The sequence below is a fragment of the Dunckerocampus dactyliophorus genome, chromosome 21 (genome assembly GCF_027744805.1).
Source record: "Dunckerocampus dactyliophorus isolate RoL2022-P2 chromosome 21, RoL_Ddac_1.1, whole genome shotgun sequence".
Taxonomy (NCBI): domain Eukaryota; kingdom Metazoa; phylum Chordata; class Actinopteri; order Syngnathiformes; family Syngnathidae; genus Dunckerocampus; species Dunckerocampus dactyliophorus.
In genome coordinates, this window is record NC_072839.1 from 14,151,536 (window position 1) to 14,169,431 (window position 17,896).

Here is a 17,896-nt window from a genome sequence, read left to right on the forward strand (position 1 = left end):
TTGAACATGAAGTCTTTCATTTATGAAAAAAAAAGAAAAAGAAATGAATATTAACTATTAACACAATGCCATAAAAAGTACAAAAAAAGACGCCATTGGAGGTCACCATCGGAGCCGAGGATTCGCCACTGTACTGTCTTTTCCGGAAATGACTTTCTTTGTGCTTGTGATTTGGTCCGAAAGTGCCACTTGGTGCCTTGGATTGCACTTGACTGTCCCCTAGCATGTCAAAGCGACTTTTTAATGATCTATCATCTCCCTCACTTGTTCCACTTTTGAGAGAAGGGCCGCTCAAACGCCATCATGAAGGAAAAACCTCCATCCTCGTGGACATGGTACCACCTCGGACCCACACCCAGCTAGATGAGCTTGGCGGAGGACAGCGGGCTTCGCTACACATCTTATTGTACCACCAGTGATAACGATGCGTCAGTAATCTGCAGACGTGGGAGCTGGATGGTTGCTCTCTTCGCTTTTCTTCAGAAAAATATCCCAACATAGCATAACATCGCTGTTAAAACGTGAGTGTAATGTTAGCACTTCAGCCTCACATAGCTATGCTCGTGCTGCTAATGCTGTCCCACTCTTCAATGTTACGTTTTTGCATGTGATTTATTGCATCTATTACATTGGTAGGTGTCCCAAAATATACGATATGGGTCTGAACATGTTATATATTAGAAGTTCAACCCCCCCCAGCCCCCTATATGGTCCACACACTGTGTGCGTAGGAGGCAGCATAAAGCGCAGACGATGACTCATGTGATGTTATTAAAGTCTCTTTTGTTTTGCGCTGCCGGAGGCCTCACGGGCAACATGCATGAGAACATGGCTAACAAGTCCACTTCCAACATGTCGGCCGTCAGCGCAACACTTGTCGCTCCGTGTGAGGAGTGAGGCGTTGTGCTGCGTTGCTACTTTTCATTAGGTTACTTCCACCCACTCTTCTTCCGTCCCACCCCCGAAGGCTTTGCTGATATTAAAGTGTTCTCTGGCCTTGGCGGTGCACCGTCTTCACAGCCGTTCCCATCATCCTGGAGCGCAGGGCAATTGTGTTTTTAGACATGAGCAGCTACTTTTACACCATGGAAACACACCATCGGATATTAATCAGCTTTATATTGCTTTTTTTCCCAGTAGTTTTGTCATTGGGAGTTTGTCCTGTATGGATTTATTTAACAAAAATGAAACAATCCACCCGTTTAACAAGAGACGTCAATGAATAGCTTCCGTTTGTGCATGCGTTCATATTAATAGGTGCCAATTTAGTCACGTTTGCAACAAATACCATCGCAATGTTTGCCTATATTGTAAGTCTGCTTGCACATATTAATACCATTACAATAACATTGCATTGAATGCTGCAGTATTTAAATATACAGACGTCCCTCGCTGCAGCAACCATCTTATCGATCTTATTCATGTAAAAATGATTGCGGTTTCGTGGTTGACTACAAAGAATAATCGGAGTGTAAAGGTGACTATAGGGGTGTTGCTTCATGTGTACAGGGCTCCAATAATGGTAAAAAAAAACATATTTGACAGTCATAAACAGGTTTTCTATTCTCTATCTCCAAAAACATTCCATTTAACGATACTGAATCATACAAATTCACATACCGCAGTCGGGTCTGGAACCAATTAACCGCAATAAATGAGGGACGACCTCACTGGAATCTCAATAACGGTGTATTTTTATTTGATTATTAATACAGTAAGTATTTATTTTAAAATATTATAGTCATCGATTTACTTTTTGTTCTTTATAATTACATTTTTCCTATAAATTATATTTTGTATTTTATTTTATGATTATATCTGTATGGTATTTTATTTTATTTTTTATTATTATAAGCTTAAAAGAAAAATCCATGCATTATTTATTAATAGACAATTTTATGTTGATAGTTTATATTATTTAATAGTAGTAGTAGTATATATTTCACATATTTATATTATACTTTTTAAAAAAAGTAATATTATCTTACATACAATCTTATTTATCTTTATTTAAATGTATTAAAAATGTATTATACTTATTACAAATGATTATAAAATTATTTCAAAATCCCCTTATTATTGGAATTTTTAAAACATGATGCTGTATTTACTTTTTACTCATACTTATATATATTTTTTATCTTATATATTTATTTTTTGGACATTTTATTTATTTTTTATTTAATTGTGTTATGGGCATGCCCACAAATAAAGGAAACAAAAACAACGTCATATTTTTCGGTAGGTTTCGGCCTCTCAGCCACACTCAAAAGTAGCTTTTGACCTTGAAAACCTTGGGACAGGGTCAATATTTTAAAAAACTCCAGCTTGGACGTAGCCTCATACTGTTTTTGTTTGGTGTTTTTTTGCACGTGCATGTCCTTATATGGTCAACAGGAAGAGGTTTTCATTATGCTAGATTTGCTGAAATACATTTCAAAACATAACTGTTCTGCACTTTGGGAACTTTTTAGGAATCTCACGTAGATTTTTAGGAACTTTCCGGAGGGCACATTTCAGGAAAAATCCAGAGGCAGATGACCCCCTCCTCGTCTTATTCATCAAGATTTGTTTGTCATGTTCCTGGCAGCCTGCACGAGGTTTCATGTTGCGTGGAAGCCTCCTGCAGAATGCGGGCCGACAGCGCGTTTAGAGAAGTGAAGGTGACGCGCGAGGAGACGACGACGATGATGAGGCGTCGTCAGCGACGGGTCAGAGCGCGTGACCGCCAGCCCGACACATGCTAATGAAGTTAGCCCATCAAATATGCATGCGGGCCTCCCTGGGCGCCGTGATTTTGCAGGGATTGCAGGAACAGTCGTTTTCTATTATGCCACGGCTAAATGAGGAGCGACCTGCGGGGAGAGCCGCGTGTGACCCGTGTCAACGAAGAGAACTTTGTAGATCACTTTTGACTTTAAAGATAATGCAGCGGTGACGGAGAAGAAAAGGAGGTTCACGCCGTAATCTGCTGCCTCGGACGACGTTCAGAGTCGGCGTGATGAATGAAAGGACGTCATGGAGGGCTGTGATTATGAAATTAGTGTAAATTTCATTAGGTGAGGAAGCAGAGATAAACAACAAACGTGGTTTCGGGGGGCTCATCACACCTCAAACCCGTGTCCCATTATTTTGAAGCTAAAGGCTTAGACTTATTAGGTATTCATGCATTATGATATGTCAGGATTACAGTATATCACAAAAATGTGCTTATAATGGGATTCAATAGGACCAAATGGGTCACAAGTGTAATGAGTGTAGGCATACATCTCCTATGTTCCTTGCAATAGAGGCCTCAGAAAATTTTAAAATAATAATAACGAAAAACCAATCCTGGCCAAGTTTCCTACAACTAGCCTTGAAATTGGCTGACATATTAAGAAAAATAAGCAGAATATACATGTTTGTTCTCGTAAGGCGCCTGCAACCGACATAATTCCATTGTGTGTCGTCGCTGAGTTTAAGCTGTCCCCTCAGAGGGTTTTTACTCCAGACGTCCACTTTATCTGCCGCGACTCAATAAGGCAGCGGCGGCGTGACAAGGATGTGACAGGCGGCGCTTAAAAAAGCCTCGCTGCAACGTCCGATGAGCGACACAAAGACACAAACAGAGAGCAGGGAGTGGCAGAAAGAGCAGATTATGTGTTAAATTGCATGTCTGCAAGTCGGATTATACGTTCTTTATCTTGTTTTCGGCGAGCCGCGCGTCTGTCACCGTGGCGGCGACAATCTCAGCTCGGTGCTGACCAAAGTGCGATGAAGGAATCGTAAAAGATTGCTTGTTGGTATTACAGATGGAATGCTACGACCATTTCGTTGAATTATTGTGACCGACTTAAAAGTTATTGTTGAAATTTGCTGGAAATACATCTGTAGTCAATTGATTTGCCTTCCATGTTTTGTTAACAAACAACGTAACATCGTAACACACGTATCTCGACTTCTTCTCTAACAACTTTTGACGCTAAAATGGAAAGCACAGGCCGTACGATATTTATAGTAACTCAATTTCGAAACGATGCGCTTTGAGAAAAGCTGTGTACCGTTTCACCCTGAGTTCATCGAACTCAATGTTGTCTGGAAATTAGGTTTGCATACGAATTACGAAGAAACCGTATTGTCACTGTCCGATAAAGTCGATTACTTTTTTGGTTTTGGGTACCGGTGTCATTAATGCAGAACCAGTTTGCTCAGTAAAGATATTAAACATTTCTGTTTCAGGTGATGATGTCCTGAAGCGACCTCCTTCCTGACAGAAGCAGGAACACCCGGGTGGTGCCCTTCCTCACCACCACCTCCACCCTCTCGCTAACAAGCGCTGTCACCGTGGCTCATCCCTCGCCGCCGTCGCCCGACTTCCCCTCTTGAGACGTGACCCGCACAGACCAGCACGCCAATGCTAGCAAGGAACTGCCTGCTGCTGTTCCTTTGGTTTCACCTCGAGGCGGGCTCTGCCTCGTCGCTTCTACGGCCGCCCTCATCGCCACTGGCGGGACCCGGCTGGACGGCGGGGAGGGCGCATGGCAGGAACTCAGTAGGCCCCGCAAGAAATGGGCCGGCTGGGTTCCAGCGGGTCAAGAGGGGATGGGTGTGGAACCAGTTCTTTGTGCTGGAAGAGTACATGGGGTCCGATCCGCAGTATGTTGGCAAGGTAAACAACCTCCTTTTGCTTCTTAGTCGTGATGTGTGTGTCGGAATAAGCCATGATTTATCAAAAAGTCTAAATCTTGACATGGTCTCCCCTCCTGCGCTGAATCTAGAAGATTTGCTTTGGGAATAGAGCTTTTTACCACCCTTTCATTGGGCACTGGTTCACCTGTGTGGGTGGACATGCTGCTGTTCGCTGAATGATTGACGGAGAATTGTTGTAAAAATAGGGAGATAAGACCAAGTGGATTGTCCTTGCGTCTAACCCACCTGGCCCGGCCAGCCCTGCGCTCCGCGGGGGTTGAACCAGGCTCTGCAGAATGACAGTCAAGAGTTAAAAAGCTGGACCGTCAACACGATGTCCAGTGTGACCCTTAAGGTGTCAGGGAGTAGGCTTTACCAATGTACTCACATGCACTCCGCCACTGCGTATGCTGTGTGCAACTCTTCTCTTGGATCTTTCAGCTTTATTCCAGTTCATCATTGCAAAGTTGACAGAGAATTGTTGTAAAGAGTTGAATTGCTGATAAGACCAAGCGGATTGTGCTTGCGTCTGTAACCCACCTGTCCAGTCAGCTCTGCGTTCCTCTGGGACTTGAACCAGGGTCCGCAGAATGAGAGTCAAGAGCGCTAGCCATCAAGCTAAAAAGGTCAGACTGTCAACACAGTGTCGAATGGGACTCTTAAGGTTTGTCATGTCTTCTCCGGTTACACGTCATTAGGGAGCCTCTTCATATTTAGAGTATCCATGTACTCCAACATGGCGCATGCTGTGTGCTACTCTTCCGTCGCATCCCAAAAAAGACTATGATGTTTTCCAGTTTTATTCCAGTTCACCGCAGCAATAGAGAAAAACTACAGTTGCCGCGTTGCACTGCTATTATGTGCCGCAGTATTAGAAACCTGATCCGGATTTATCGATCATAACAGGGCAAAGCAAAGGGAACTGTATGTGTGTGACTTTTGGATGATGGTATGCTTGACCAGGGAGCCCACCAAGCGCCTGTGGGGTGGAGAACCAGGCCCTCGCATGACCCTTCCACCCAGATGATAATGGACGCGCTGTTTCTGAAGATGAAAGTGGCAACCGGTCTTACACATTGATTGAGGCGCTAGCAGGATAAAAGCTGGGGGTGTGAAGCCGAGGGCAGGGTGACAGTGACATGGTCCTGAACGGACTTATCAAGTTCACTGACAAGAGCGGGAAAAGATCACAGGACTCGCTTTCAAAAGGCACATAAATGAAGTGAAGTGGACCACCAGCCGCGCTCGGTGCTTAAGACGCCGCTGTTAGCAGGTGTGCACAGTCCGGGGCTGCCAGCGTTGAGCAAATAAAAAGAGTGTGAGTGGGGAGCGTTCAAATGAAGAAACAATTAGGGGACTAATTACAAGCATCGTTTTTGTTAGCTTGTCCGGTGATCATTTCTTTGAGACAAAGCAGGGCGTTTTATCTACACAGGTGGTACGAAAACGATTGCATATTTAACTAAAGACTTAATGGACGCTAGCGTGCGTTGTTGCTTGAGCTTCAGTTCAGTGGTTTTTTTATATAGAGTTTAAAAGTTAGGCCAAGGGCTTCAGTTTGAGGTTTGGTTTTGTTGGGTGTGTTTTTGGTTTTCGCCTAAAATCGAACAAACAAATCGGAATTTGATATTTTGATTAAAATTTTTTTTAAAAATGGCGTTAGTTTTTCATCCAGCTCATTAGATATCGTTATCGGTTAGTCTGTGGCTACTATTTTTATCCAGATAAGCCGCTATGCATGTTTCATGCCCTGCAACAACCCTCTTCCTCTGTTATTGTTCATAACTCCTACAGCCTCTCCAGCTGTGTGCCTGCTTTCATCCTAGGAAAACATTTGCTATCTCAGCCCGTCGAGGGTGCACCTGCCGTGTGTGCGGAGCTAGCCGCAGCGTTTCCAGTCTCCTCAGTCTTTCCTTGTATTAATTTACAATTTACTTACCCTTTGGGCTGCTCCATAAAAGTCAATGATTCGAGTCATCGAGCGATGAGCTCCCCGAGTCAAATCCCATTTTGTCTGCCGTATCGCTCCCATTATTTTTTGCTTGGTCAGTGCAGGCAGAGAGATAGAGATGCACGTTAGCGCTGGAAAAGTCAGATTGCCTGATAAAAAAAAAAAATGTAAAAAGTATTCAGTGTTGTCAGCACATTTAAACAACACGCCAAGTTTTCCTCAACATCCCCCTAGTGGTCATGTGCTGCATTTTCTGGTGTCACGTCACATGTTTGGGGAGTTAATTGCCACTTGTCCCCCCCCACCCCCCCCGACAAAAAAAAGAAAAATTGCGTTCAGGTGACTAACAAGATGGGACGTCGGCCATGACAGCGTGCAGAATTCAGCGGGGTGGCAAGGAGGAGGTGAGGGAATGGTGCCCGGCGTTACGGATCAGCTAGTTCACCCATTAGCTTGCGACTTTGTCCCTTTGAGCTTATTGTCGGGATGCCGCGGGTAACATTTAATCATCCTTCAGTGCCCTTTTTATTTCACTTCACATTTTAAGCACAACCAGTCCAGGATGAATCATTCCTCCTGCTAGTTCGACACCATTTTTCATCCATTTATTATTCTTCACGCTAACAGTTAGCATTTTAGCCATTTTCGTCGGTGTAAACTTACATAGATACCACGCCATCTTGATAGGCGCTAGCATGCTAACTGTTAACATTTTTGTAATTTTCTTAGGTATACTGTAAGGTATACTGTTACCATGTTAGCATTACGGCTATTTTCTTCGGTATAAACCTATAAGGCATGGATTACAATTACGAAAGAACAACCCTGGCACTTTTGATATCTTGCTAGGTGCATTCTAGCATTTTAAACATTTCTTAGTTTAAACCACCAAGGCATGGATTATAACTATTATCGAAGTGCTACCTTGCTAGTATGCTAACTGTGTGCATGTTAGCATTTTAAACATTTCTTAGGTTTAAACCAACAAGGTACTATAGAAGGTAAGAAAATATAGAGGTACTATAGAACTACCCTGGGACTTTTTGTATTTTGCTAAATGCTAGGAGGCCAACTGTTAGCATGTTATCATTTTAGCCGTTTTCTTAGGTATAAACCTACAAGATATGAATGACACTTACTCCAGAACCGTCCTGGCATTTTTGGTACTCAGTGTTATTGTGATAGCATGCTATCTGTTAGCATTTTAGCCACTGTCATAGGTATAAAACTACTCAAACTATTCCTACAATTATTCCAGATATCAACACATTTCGATATTCATTGTACATATTTCAATAATCATTCGAGATATTTCTACATTCATTCTACACTTCTGCAGTCATACATTTCAACAACATTTCGATTCAGCTTCAGCTTCTCAGCATTCACATGCAATTTCTATAGAAATAGCTTCTAGTTAGTTTTGCACAATAGAGCCAACTCCACACATTGTAGAGCAGTGTGAGTGCTGGGGGAATCACGTAAGACCAAGAAAGGACAAAAAGAAATGACAACGGCCACTTATGAAAACACTACTTGACATGTTCGGGGGACTCTGTGTCAGCTCACAAGTTCAGGTAAGCAAACGCAGCTTGAATGCCACAAAGCGCGTACGTGGGGTGAAAGAGGCCCATTGTGTTGCGGAGGTTAGAGGACGTCACGCGTTATGTGTGGGATGTCTTGCACAAGGGAGCGTAGACGTAAAGGACATGTCTAGAAATGTGCTTTAGCTTGAACGCTGGAGTCCATGCACGGTAATGCTTATTTTCCTGTATGGGACGTTCACAAGTCTGACATGGTGACAGTGATTTAGCGCCGTCATAACTCCTGATATGTGTGCATTGGCGACACATAAAAAGGCAAACAAACAGCAGCTGCCTCTAATTGTCCTTTGGGCTCGACTCCGGAGGTGCAAATAAGGTCGCCACCCAACACCCAACACCCCTGCGATCCCGTGCGCTCTTGCTACCATAAGGAATCAAGCACGTTTTTACAAGCAGGTTCCTTAATGGCTCACCTTGCCTTATCTCTGGATGCTTAAATGCCGTTAAAAAGTACTGTGGTCTAAATATATATATATATATATATATATATATATATATATATATATATATATATATAAAGAAGAGCCAAGGAGAAAATGTCAGGTCGGAAAATAAGACTTCATTACAGTAAAATAGAAAAAACACAAGCGGTGATTAATTAGTTTGAGATCCTGGAGTGCACGTTCTACACATTATTGCAGATTAGTAGTTCAAGCGGGGACGACGTCGGGGGGTTAATATGACAATTACATCATTACAACGCCGAAGATGTGCGAGGGAGCGTCAGCCTTTTGCTGCTTTCGCCTTGGCGAGTTCAACTGGACTGACTGCTTTGTGGTTTTTGCTGTTGGAAGTATACTTTTGCTCACGCACGGGCACACGGGCGCTCGCTACGTACGCTTCACGTCAGATAGTTCATGCAATCGCTCCTCCCGGCAATTATTAACAACTACCACTGTTGTCTTGTACAGTGGATGCCCGCACAGTCGCTGATTTTTGCAGCAAAAAACACACATTAGTAAGTCAGTAATAATGCATACTTTCCTAATAGTGTAAAGTTTTATATCTATTATTTGTAACATTTTGATTTAACTGTAGTTTGTGCACACCTGGAGGTAAGAACGACTCAAAACGACTCTGAACGACTCAGGAGTAGAAACAGTGGCTCCAAGGCGGTTTACTAGTCGACACAAGCTGGTATCCTATAACGATGGTAAAGGGCTGGTCATCCAGCGCCATCATTTATTTGATGAAATCACGTAGCGCCATCGCCTTCGGGTCGTCTCTGGCAAACTTTTCGCACTTTTCAAATGCAGATGCAATAGGAACAAGCCCCCGGGCCCTGGGTGTCGTATCGATGCTGGAGTTTCAGGTGGCTGATAAGGTCGATTAAGGATATGCGTTGAAGCTCGACGCCATGTTTGTTTACACAAGTGAGCTCAGGGGGAGTTACGACGGGCTCGTCACAGGAAAGGAGCGCTTGATTTGCTCACGCTAACCCACCTGCAGCACAGTACGGGTAATCTCCCGCCCCATTGGAGCTTTCCCCCCCCCCCCCCATCTCTTATCAAAGCAATCGGAGTTATTGGTATGAGATCATAAATCCTCAGCATTATTGTACCCTAAAAAATACTCGTGATGTTTCCAATCCGATCAAGAGTATCGAGTAAAGTTCCCACGCCTCTGTCTTCGTCCAGGCGTCATGTGATGACCATTTATTGGCACAAAGAACAGTTTCCATCAAGCCCAGTGTATTTACAAACTGGTATCGGTGATACCAATGCACACATGGCTCTGTTTACGATCAGTCAACAGACAAACGTTTCACACAAACAATACCTCAAATGACTGAGGTATCAAAAGTATCGACATTTTGATTTGAGAATCGATTTCAGAGCATGAAGAGCTGGCATCGGAAGCATTGATATTTCAGTATCGATCCGCACATCACTAATAAGTACATAATAATCACTGTTAAAAAGCCCACAATTTGTACATGTCCATGTCTTCATGCTTCACTGATAATGTTTTTCGGCAAGCTTTGACAGCTCGCACTTTGTTCAGCGGTCCTTGAACGCACCATAGTTGTGTGCCGTGACTCTGACTCCATCTGTTGGTGAATCATCTTACATTATCATTCTTCAGTGGTGCATATGCGTGTGGATCGGGTCGCGAGTGAACAGTGGCAACTGAAGAGAGAAGGGGAGGGTTCTGCAGTCCAAAATAGACATTTTTCAGTTACACATTTTTCTTATTTTGCCATTCGCTGATGGTCCTGGGACGTAACCCCCTAAAAACACAGGGCTGTACTGTATACTGCATACAGTGTTGCTGCTATTGGAACCTTAACATCCCTGAAGGCACACGCTCAGGGGATCAGCAAAGTCACATCTGAAGTGAGACCAAACTCTAGGCTTAGTTTGGCGGTTTTATTTCAACGCCAACACTCCGTCCTTACCGTAATCCGTCGTGGTTGCAGTGGGCGTAGAACTCGTGGATGAAATCGCTTGAGATGACACACCAGGGAAGTCTGGAAAAGAGACATGGCATGGGTGAATCATCCAAACCGCCAAGGCTTCGAAACATTCAATCCATCATCTGTTCCACCAAATCCAGCAGAAACAGGCAGCACTTGTTTACGCTGGTGGGTGAGCGTCCTTAAACTACAAGGCCGCCGCTAATGAATCCAAAATCTGCAGCATGACTGGATGTTCTTTGTCACGAGGTCTGGCCACTGACCTCCAGCCGAGCAAGGATAGTAGGAGTGGAGCGTCGTGCCGAACAATCATCTTGTTTATGCGGCCGTGACATCTCGTGGAAGCGTGACTAATCCACTAACAGGCTCCAAGTGATTGCTTATCAGCGATATGATGATGTTTAAATCTAGTGGACGTTTGATTGGACTGCAGTAAGCACTGCACGTGCTCAGTTGGAGAAGCAGGAAGTGGACAAACATAACAGGACAGCCATTTTTTTTTTTTTTTTTAAAGCAGGAGGTACAAAGAGTGGCCATGGGGTTGAGTAATTAGCCCTTTTAGACTCAGGATGTTTATCTCCATCACTTAGGACGATACCGCCACCGAGACACAGCAGCTAAACATTTACTACACACATAAAGATGAACAATTCACTCAAGATGCGATACACCACGATAAGATTCACTCCAATTAAGAAGTGATACGGCATGATACATTTCATTTCATTTAAGATGGGCCACTGCGATATGCTTCATTGATACCACGCATTCTGATGGAGCTGTGATACGGGACAGTATGATGCAATTCACTCCAATGAACTCCATGGAAGAATACAATATGATACGTCACAGTTCATTCATAGCATGATATGAGACGATACTGTATGATATATTAACATGCGATACAGTACGATATGACACAAGACGATTCACTCCATGGAAGATGTGATACAGTGCGATATGGCACGGTTTATGGTGTCAAACGATATATGAGTTACTCCAAATAAGATGCGATACAGTACGATATGAAACATGATTCACTCCACTCCTCATTGCGATACAATGTGATTCACTTCAGTTAAGATGTGATACACTGCGACACAATACGATATGACAAGGTTTATGGTGTGAAACGATACATGAGTCACTCCAATCAAGGTGCGATACAGTACAACACTCCGACAAGGTCAACCCTTCGTATGATACGATACGATATGATGTGATTCCCTCCAATCAACATGCGATACAGTACGATATGAAACAATAGGATTGACTCCATCGACAGCGTGATACACTGCGATACAACAAGGTTAACCCTTGTGCTAAGATATGATCCCCTCCAATCAACATGCGATACCGTACGATATGAAACAATACAATTCACTCCATGGAAGATGTGATACACTGCGATACAATAAGATACGATAAGGTTTATGATGTGATACGATATGATAACATACACTCCAATCAAGATGCGATATGAAATATGAAACGATATGAAATAATACGATTCACTCCATTCCACTCTGCGATACAATACGACTCACTTCAATTAAGAAGCGATACGGTACTGTCCCATGCGATTCACTTGAATTAAGAAATGGTGCGTTATGAACAGATTCGATCCACTCTGATAAAATGAGACGATTCCCGATGATTAAGATGTGATACGATGATACCATTGAATTCAGGTGTCAATCACTACAATGTGATGTGATTCGCTCCGATTCGGATGTGACAGAGTGTGAATTTGGAGGACTCTGCGATACGCTACGATACGATTCACTTTGATTAAGGTGTGATGCGCTGCGACTCGATACAACTGAATCACAAGATGCGATCCAGTTCCCATTTTCACTTCCTGTATCATCCCAATCCTTGCGCCCATCCATGTCGTGTGTAGAATGTACTTCATGCTACTTATGTGGTACGCTAAACGTGCCATCCATATTAACTGCGTCTTCCAAAGACGGGGACGAGGGCGTTGCTGCGTGCTCCATGCATGATGTGTGCGACACGGCCCCTCATCAGCCATGCAGAAGTGGTGCATATTGATTAATTGGAGCGATTTCAGCGCTAGAATGTAAGCAGCCTCTGTAGAAAATGCTGTAATTGGATTTCTGCAGCCGGGATTATACGCCGCACCTCAGGAATGCGTATGGGAGACTGCAGCTCCCCGTAACGAGCACGCGCTCGCACGGCTTGCGTTAGAATGAGAGCGGGAACCCTGACCAATCAGGTTTACTTCCACGCCGGGTCTGAAAGAGCCCGCTGATTAACTCCTTCTCTGCTGGGAAAGGAGCTCGACGTGTTGCAACAGAATATTCATCACGTTGAAATGTGGTAGCGGAACACGTGATAGTGCAGTGCATGGTGCTTTTGCACTTTTTATCACTGTTTCTTGAAAGCGGAGAGCCTGGAGGCTGGATCAGCACCTTACTCTGCTGGACAAAAGTATCGGGACACACTAAATCAATGAATGAGCTTGGACTGCGGCTCTTAGCGCCAGTTTTTCACTTCCTGGAAGGCAAAACGACCACGCGTCCTAATACTTTTGCTTGGGTGCATGGTGGCAGACGACTACGGTGTACCCACATGGGCATCCTGCAAATGTGGAAATGTTATAACTTACAGACACCATTTTGACCCATGTTGATATCTCAAGTACTGTTCCAATTAGAGATGATCCGTATTCCATCATCCATCTTATTGATATCAGACATACCGATATTGTTCAGCACCAATATCACTCAATATCAATATTGGCAGAAGCTCTTCCCTCAAACTTGACGGAAGGCAGAAAAAAAGTAACATCGGTATGAACCCGTGTCTCATTTTTCTGCCATTATCATCACACATCCGAAGTATCACACAAAACCGAATGTGATCCACATAGAGCTGTATGAGCCATTGCTCTAATGAACGCGTAACGAGCAGATTGCGGTGACATGATCCTGTTACCATACTGGCGTTTATCTCCACGCTACTCCATCCCGAAGCCAGCTAGCGCGCTAGCAGCAGGTGCAGCACAAGCGAGCGGCGGGGAAGCTCCATGTCAGACCGGCACGGCGAGGTTATTATAGCTGATCGATATCGGTCGCCGGGACATTTCTCGGCTGATGACAGCTCGCTATCTGGGCTGTGTCGGCGTCAGGCTATGCGGGCAGATTGCGCAGGAGCGCGGAGGGCCATACGGGACAAAGTGTACATGCTATCTGTACGTGTTGTAAATGGAATAGATAGACGGATAGATCACGGCTGTGTTGGAAACGCGCGAGGAAAGAGCCGACAGACACACTTTTGTTGTTGTTGTTGTTTGCATTTTGTTGACAGTGTGGCCTCTGAGGTCAATCACCCGAAAGGCTGCAGGCTTCTTATCGCTGTGCGACATTAGCACACACCGCCGGTATCGATCTGCCGATGCCTTTTTCTCATATCACACTTGATTAAGCAACGAAGGCCGGGCCATTTTTCCCCCGCAACGACATTGCGCATCAATGTCAAGGTGCGGACAAGTGATACTGATTGGGGGCATTACGGTATGGAAATATGAGCTGGACTTTTCAGGAGAAAAGTCCCTGAAACAGGAAAAAAATAAAAAATACAACATGCTGAATGTTTTTTGGCAGAGCAGATGAATGGCCGCCATTAGCTTTTATTTCAGGTGGTGACATTCATCACGGAGTTAACGATGTCAGACAGCTAACGAGCTGTCGAATCACGCCCGGTCGTCAGGGAGACGCCATCTTTGTTTTGAAACTGTGTTCTAAGAAATGATGATGAAATATTACTGGGCCACGCCTTCATCTAAGTGAATGCAATCGTATACGAGCGAACTGTATCACATCTACACATACGATATGATTTACTCAGCTTAAGACATGATATCATATGTTACGATTCCAATCGCTCCAATACGCCAATGCAGATGCGATACAGTACGATCCACTCCAGTTCAGATGTGATACGATGTCATCCACTCAAATTAATTAACATATGATATGCTATGTTCCGATACCAAACGATTCATTGTGAATATCGCATAGTACGATACAATTCGCTCCGAATAAAATGGGATACCCCGATTCACTCTGATGTGATCCAGTATGATACAACATTGATTCACTCCAGTTAAGATATGATACTTCTGTTAAGTTGTGATAATGCGATACAGTACAATATTATTCACTTCTATTAATAAGCGATACAGTACAATATGATTGCCTTCTATTAAAATGGGATCCAGTAAAATGTGATTCACTTCTATTAACATGTGATACAATATGATACGATTCACTCCATATAACATGTGATACCATATGTAGAGTATTGGTCCCTCAACCTGATGGTTGAGGATTCAAGTCCCCCTTGAAGTATCCTTGGCAAGACACTGAACCCCCAGTTGCTCCTGATGCTTTAGCATGTACCAATAGTGCGGTTGCTCCTGATGCTTTAGCATGTACCAATAGTGCGGTTGCTCCTGATGCTTTAGCATGTACCAATAGTGCAAGCGTACGGCAAAGAGCGTCACTGCACCAACAGCAAAAGGCATCCATCCTGCTGCGATGAGAAGCAACACATGCAGTCAGGAGTGTGGTTCGTCATCCAAACACGGCAATAAATCACAAACGTGAGCAGTCATCTCCGAGCGGAGTGCATATTGAACGATTCAAACGGGCCGGCGTCTATTCTCTCCCCTCATTTCTTGCTACCTGTTCCCTTCTTTCTTCTGTACGCCTAGTCGACTGGCAGCTGAGTTACAAGGTGTGAATCATGAAAAATAAACACGCCGGCGCCATTAATGTGGATGAATGTGCCGCTGCTGAGTGCACACCGGATCTTCCTCTCTGTGAATCATGTTGGCTTTTGTGAGATTTACAAACACTTATCAAGCTCTCCATCTTTTCAATTCCACTTCCACACACAGGGCTCTTAATTGATTGTTTTTCTGTCTACAGTAGAGAGAAAAAAAAACCTTATTCTTCCTTTATGTGTCTGTTTGCCATTTAATGAATCATTTGATACACTTGATTTTCATTGTTTAAATTAATGGAGTTTTTCATTCAAGCTGGTCTATTTTAGCGTGATAATTAACGAGGCGAGGCGCGGTTTCTTTTTGTCTTGTTTTTCCCATTTGCATTCCTATTCTTGTCAGCCAATTTGCAGGTTTTCTTGTCCTTTCTGTTGTTAAAAACACCATTCGGGTGAGTCAGTGGTGCAAAAGGTGAGGGTGCACTACCGCACATGCACCACATGCACTGGGGGGAAATGCCTTTAAGCCTGCATGCTCTGTAGTTAACTGCTGTTTTTGCATATGATCGATAACAGAAGCATGTTTGCACTGATTAGACGCCCCTTCGTTCCTTCACCCCTCACAGACCCCCACACACACCCAATAGACGCTCCAGTGGGCTCCCCCCTTAAGCAGTGTTTTTATTTCAGCAAGTTAATTATAATTGCAATGCGTCTGTGTAGGCTCTCAGTCGTACAGGAGTCGTCCAACGAATTACGAATATAATTGCAATCGTATTATTCATGTATGTAAAACTTGATAATTACATTAAAAAACATTTTCAAAAGAATTTTTAATTAAATTCAATGTAATAAAAAAAAGCTAAAAAAATAATCAATTATTAAAAGTTAGTTGAAATTATTAAAATAATAAATAATACAAAATTAAATAATGTATCATTTAAACATTATTTTTTTCTTTGAGCGAGCTGATCACCCGCTATAATATGTAACTTCAAATAAAAGTCTTTTTATTGAATAATTCCATGAAGAAATAAGACTTACACACAAAAAAACCTCACCAGGATGTACGCGAAGTCCGCATCAACAAAAAGTTGCATCTACTCCGTATTTACAATTATTTCACATTTCCATTCAATTCACTTCACACTCATAAATGAAAACAGAGAACCAACTGAAGCCCCACATGAGAGGCAAGGAAAAACTCCGTCTGGGGACGAAACCTTAAACAGAACCCAGGCTCTGTGGGGCGGCCCTCTGTTTCGACCGCTGGGGTCGAGATAGAAAAATAGAGTAGAGGGATAGATGGTAGCTCAAGCCACAAGTCTTTATCTTAGTCCAAGGAACTGCATGTAAAACTAATGATTCTCTAGAAAACAGACTTTTTCATGACTTTTTGGATGTCCGGCATTAATTTCCTGGTTTTACACTGTTTACTATGTGAAGTGTTGATTTTTGTCGAACCTTTCGGAACAAACTAATGGCACAAACCGTGCTTCCACTATGACTACTTCCTAATTACTACGTTCTACCAGTTTATTTAACATTTGCTACTATGAAGTGGCTGAGCCGTGCGCACAAGGGTGCCCAAAGTGCGGACCGAGGGCCATATTGCGGCACGTGGCTGTTTTTTTTATTCTACACTAACTTTTTACAAATCTGCAATAATTTTACAAGAATATTGAAAGAAAAAAGTTGTAATCGAACAAGAAAAAGTCGTGATTCTAGGAGAATAATGTTGTAATATTATGAGGTATGAGGAAAACCACGTCATTTTAGTAGCATAACGTTGAAAAATTCAAGAAAAAATGCATTATTCTTTTAAAGTCATAATAAATAAAGTAACATTTTTGGAAAATTAGCCTGCAGAAAAAAGCTATCATGAATAAAGTATACCATGGGAATAAAGTCAGAATTACTAGAAGATTTAAAAGAAGAAAGTTGAAATAGCTGAAAAAAAAACAAGCAGAAATGGAAAAACAGCTGTAATTTTACCAGAATAGAGTCAAAATATTAAGAGAAAAAAGTCATTTGCGAATGACAAAAAGATGACATTTTATGAGCATGAATGCGTAATATTATGAGGAAAAATAATGTCATCAATAATGTTATCAAATAACGTCATAGACTTGGAATATTTAAAAGTCATTTTGGAAAATTAGATTGGGGGAAAGTTATAATATTATGAGAATAAAGTCATATGAGTAAAAGAAAAAGTACAACAATTTGAAAAGAAAGACAAAACACCCAGCAAAAATGGGAAAAAAAGAGCAAAGACAGAAGTTGATACTAATAATAGGCTTTTTCACCCTTTATATCACAAAGCTGAGATGCAGTTTTTTGGTGAATATGACATAACTTCTGAGCATATCTACATGCGTTATTTTACAAAATGGCAAAGTGGCCCTTGCATCCTTTCATTTTTCACTATGTGGCCCTCCCTGGAAAACGTTTTCACACCCCTGGGTTAGCATGTTGGCCTTACCGTCAGGAAATTGAGAG

General features: G+C 42.7%; 1 protein-coding gene across 1 annotated transcript in view; it reads left to right on the top strand.

Annotated features, from left to right (window-relative positions):
- Positions 1–17,896, top strand: part of LOC129174305 (cadherin-12-like) — a 100,096-nt gene that overhangs the window by 29,204 nt on the left and 52,996 nt on the right. Inside the window, exon 2 of the mRNA XM_054766166.1 lies at positions 4,222–4,651. Coding sequence (XP_054622141.1) covers positions 4,397–4,651 — 255 coding nt within the window. The 5' untranslated portion in view covers positions 4,222–4,396. The remainder of the gene's footprint in view (positions 1–4,221; positions 4,652–17,896) is intronic.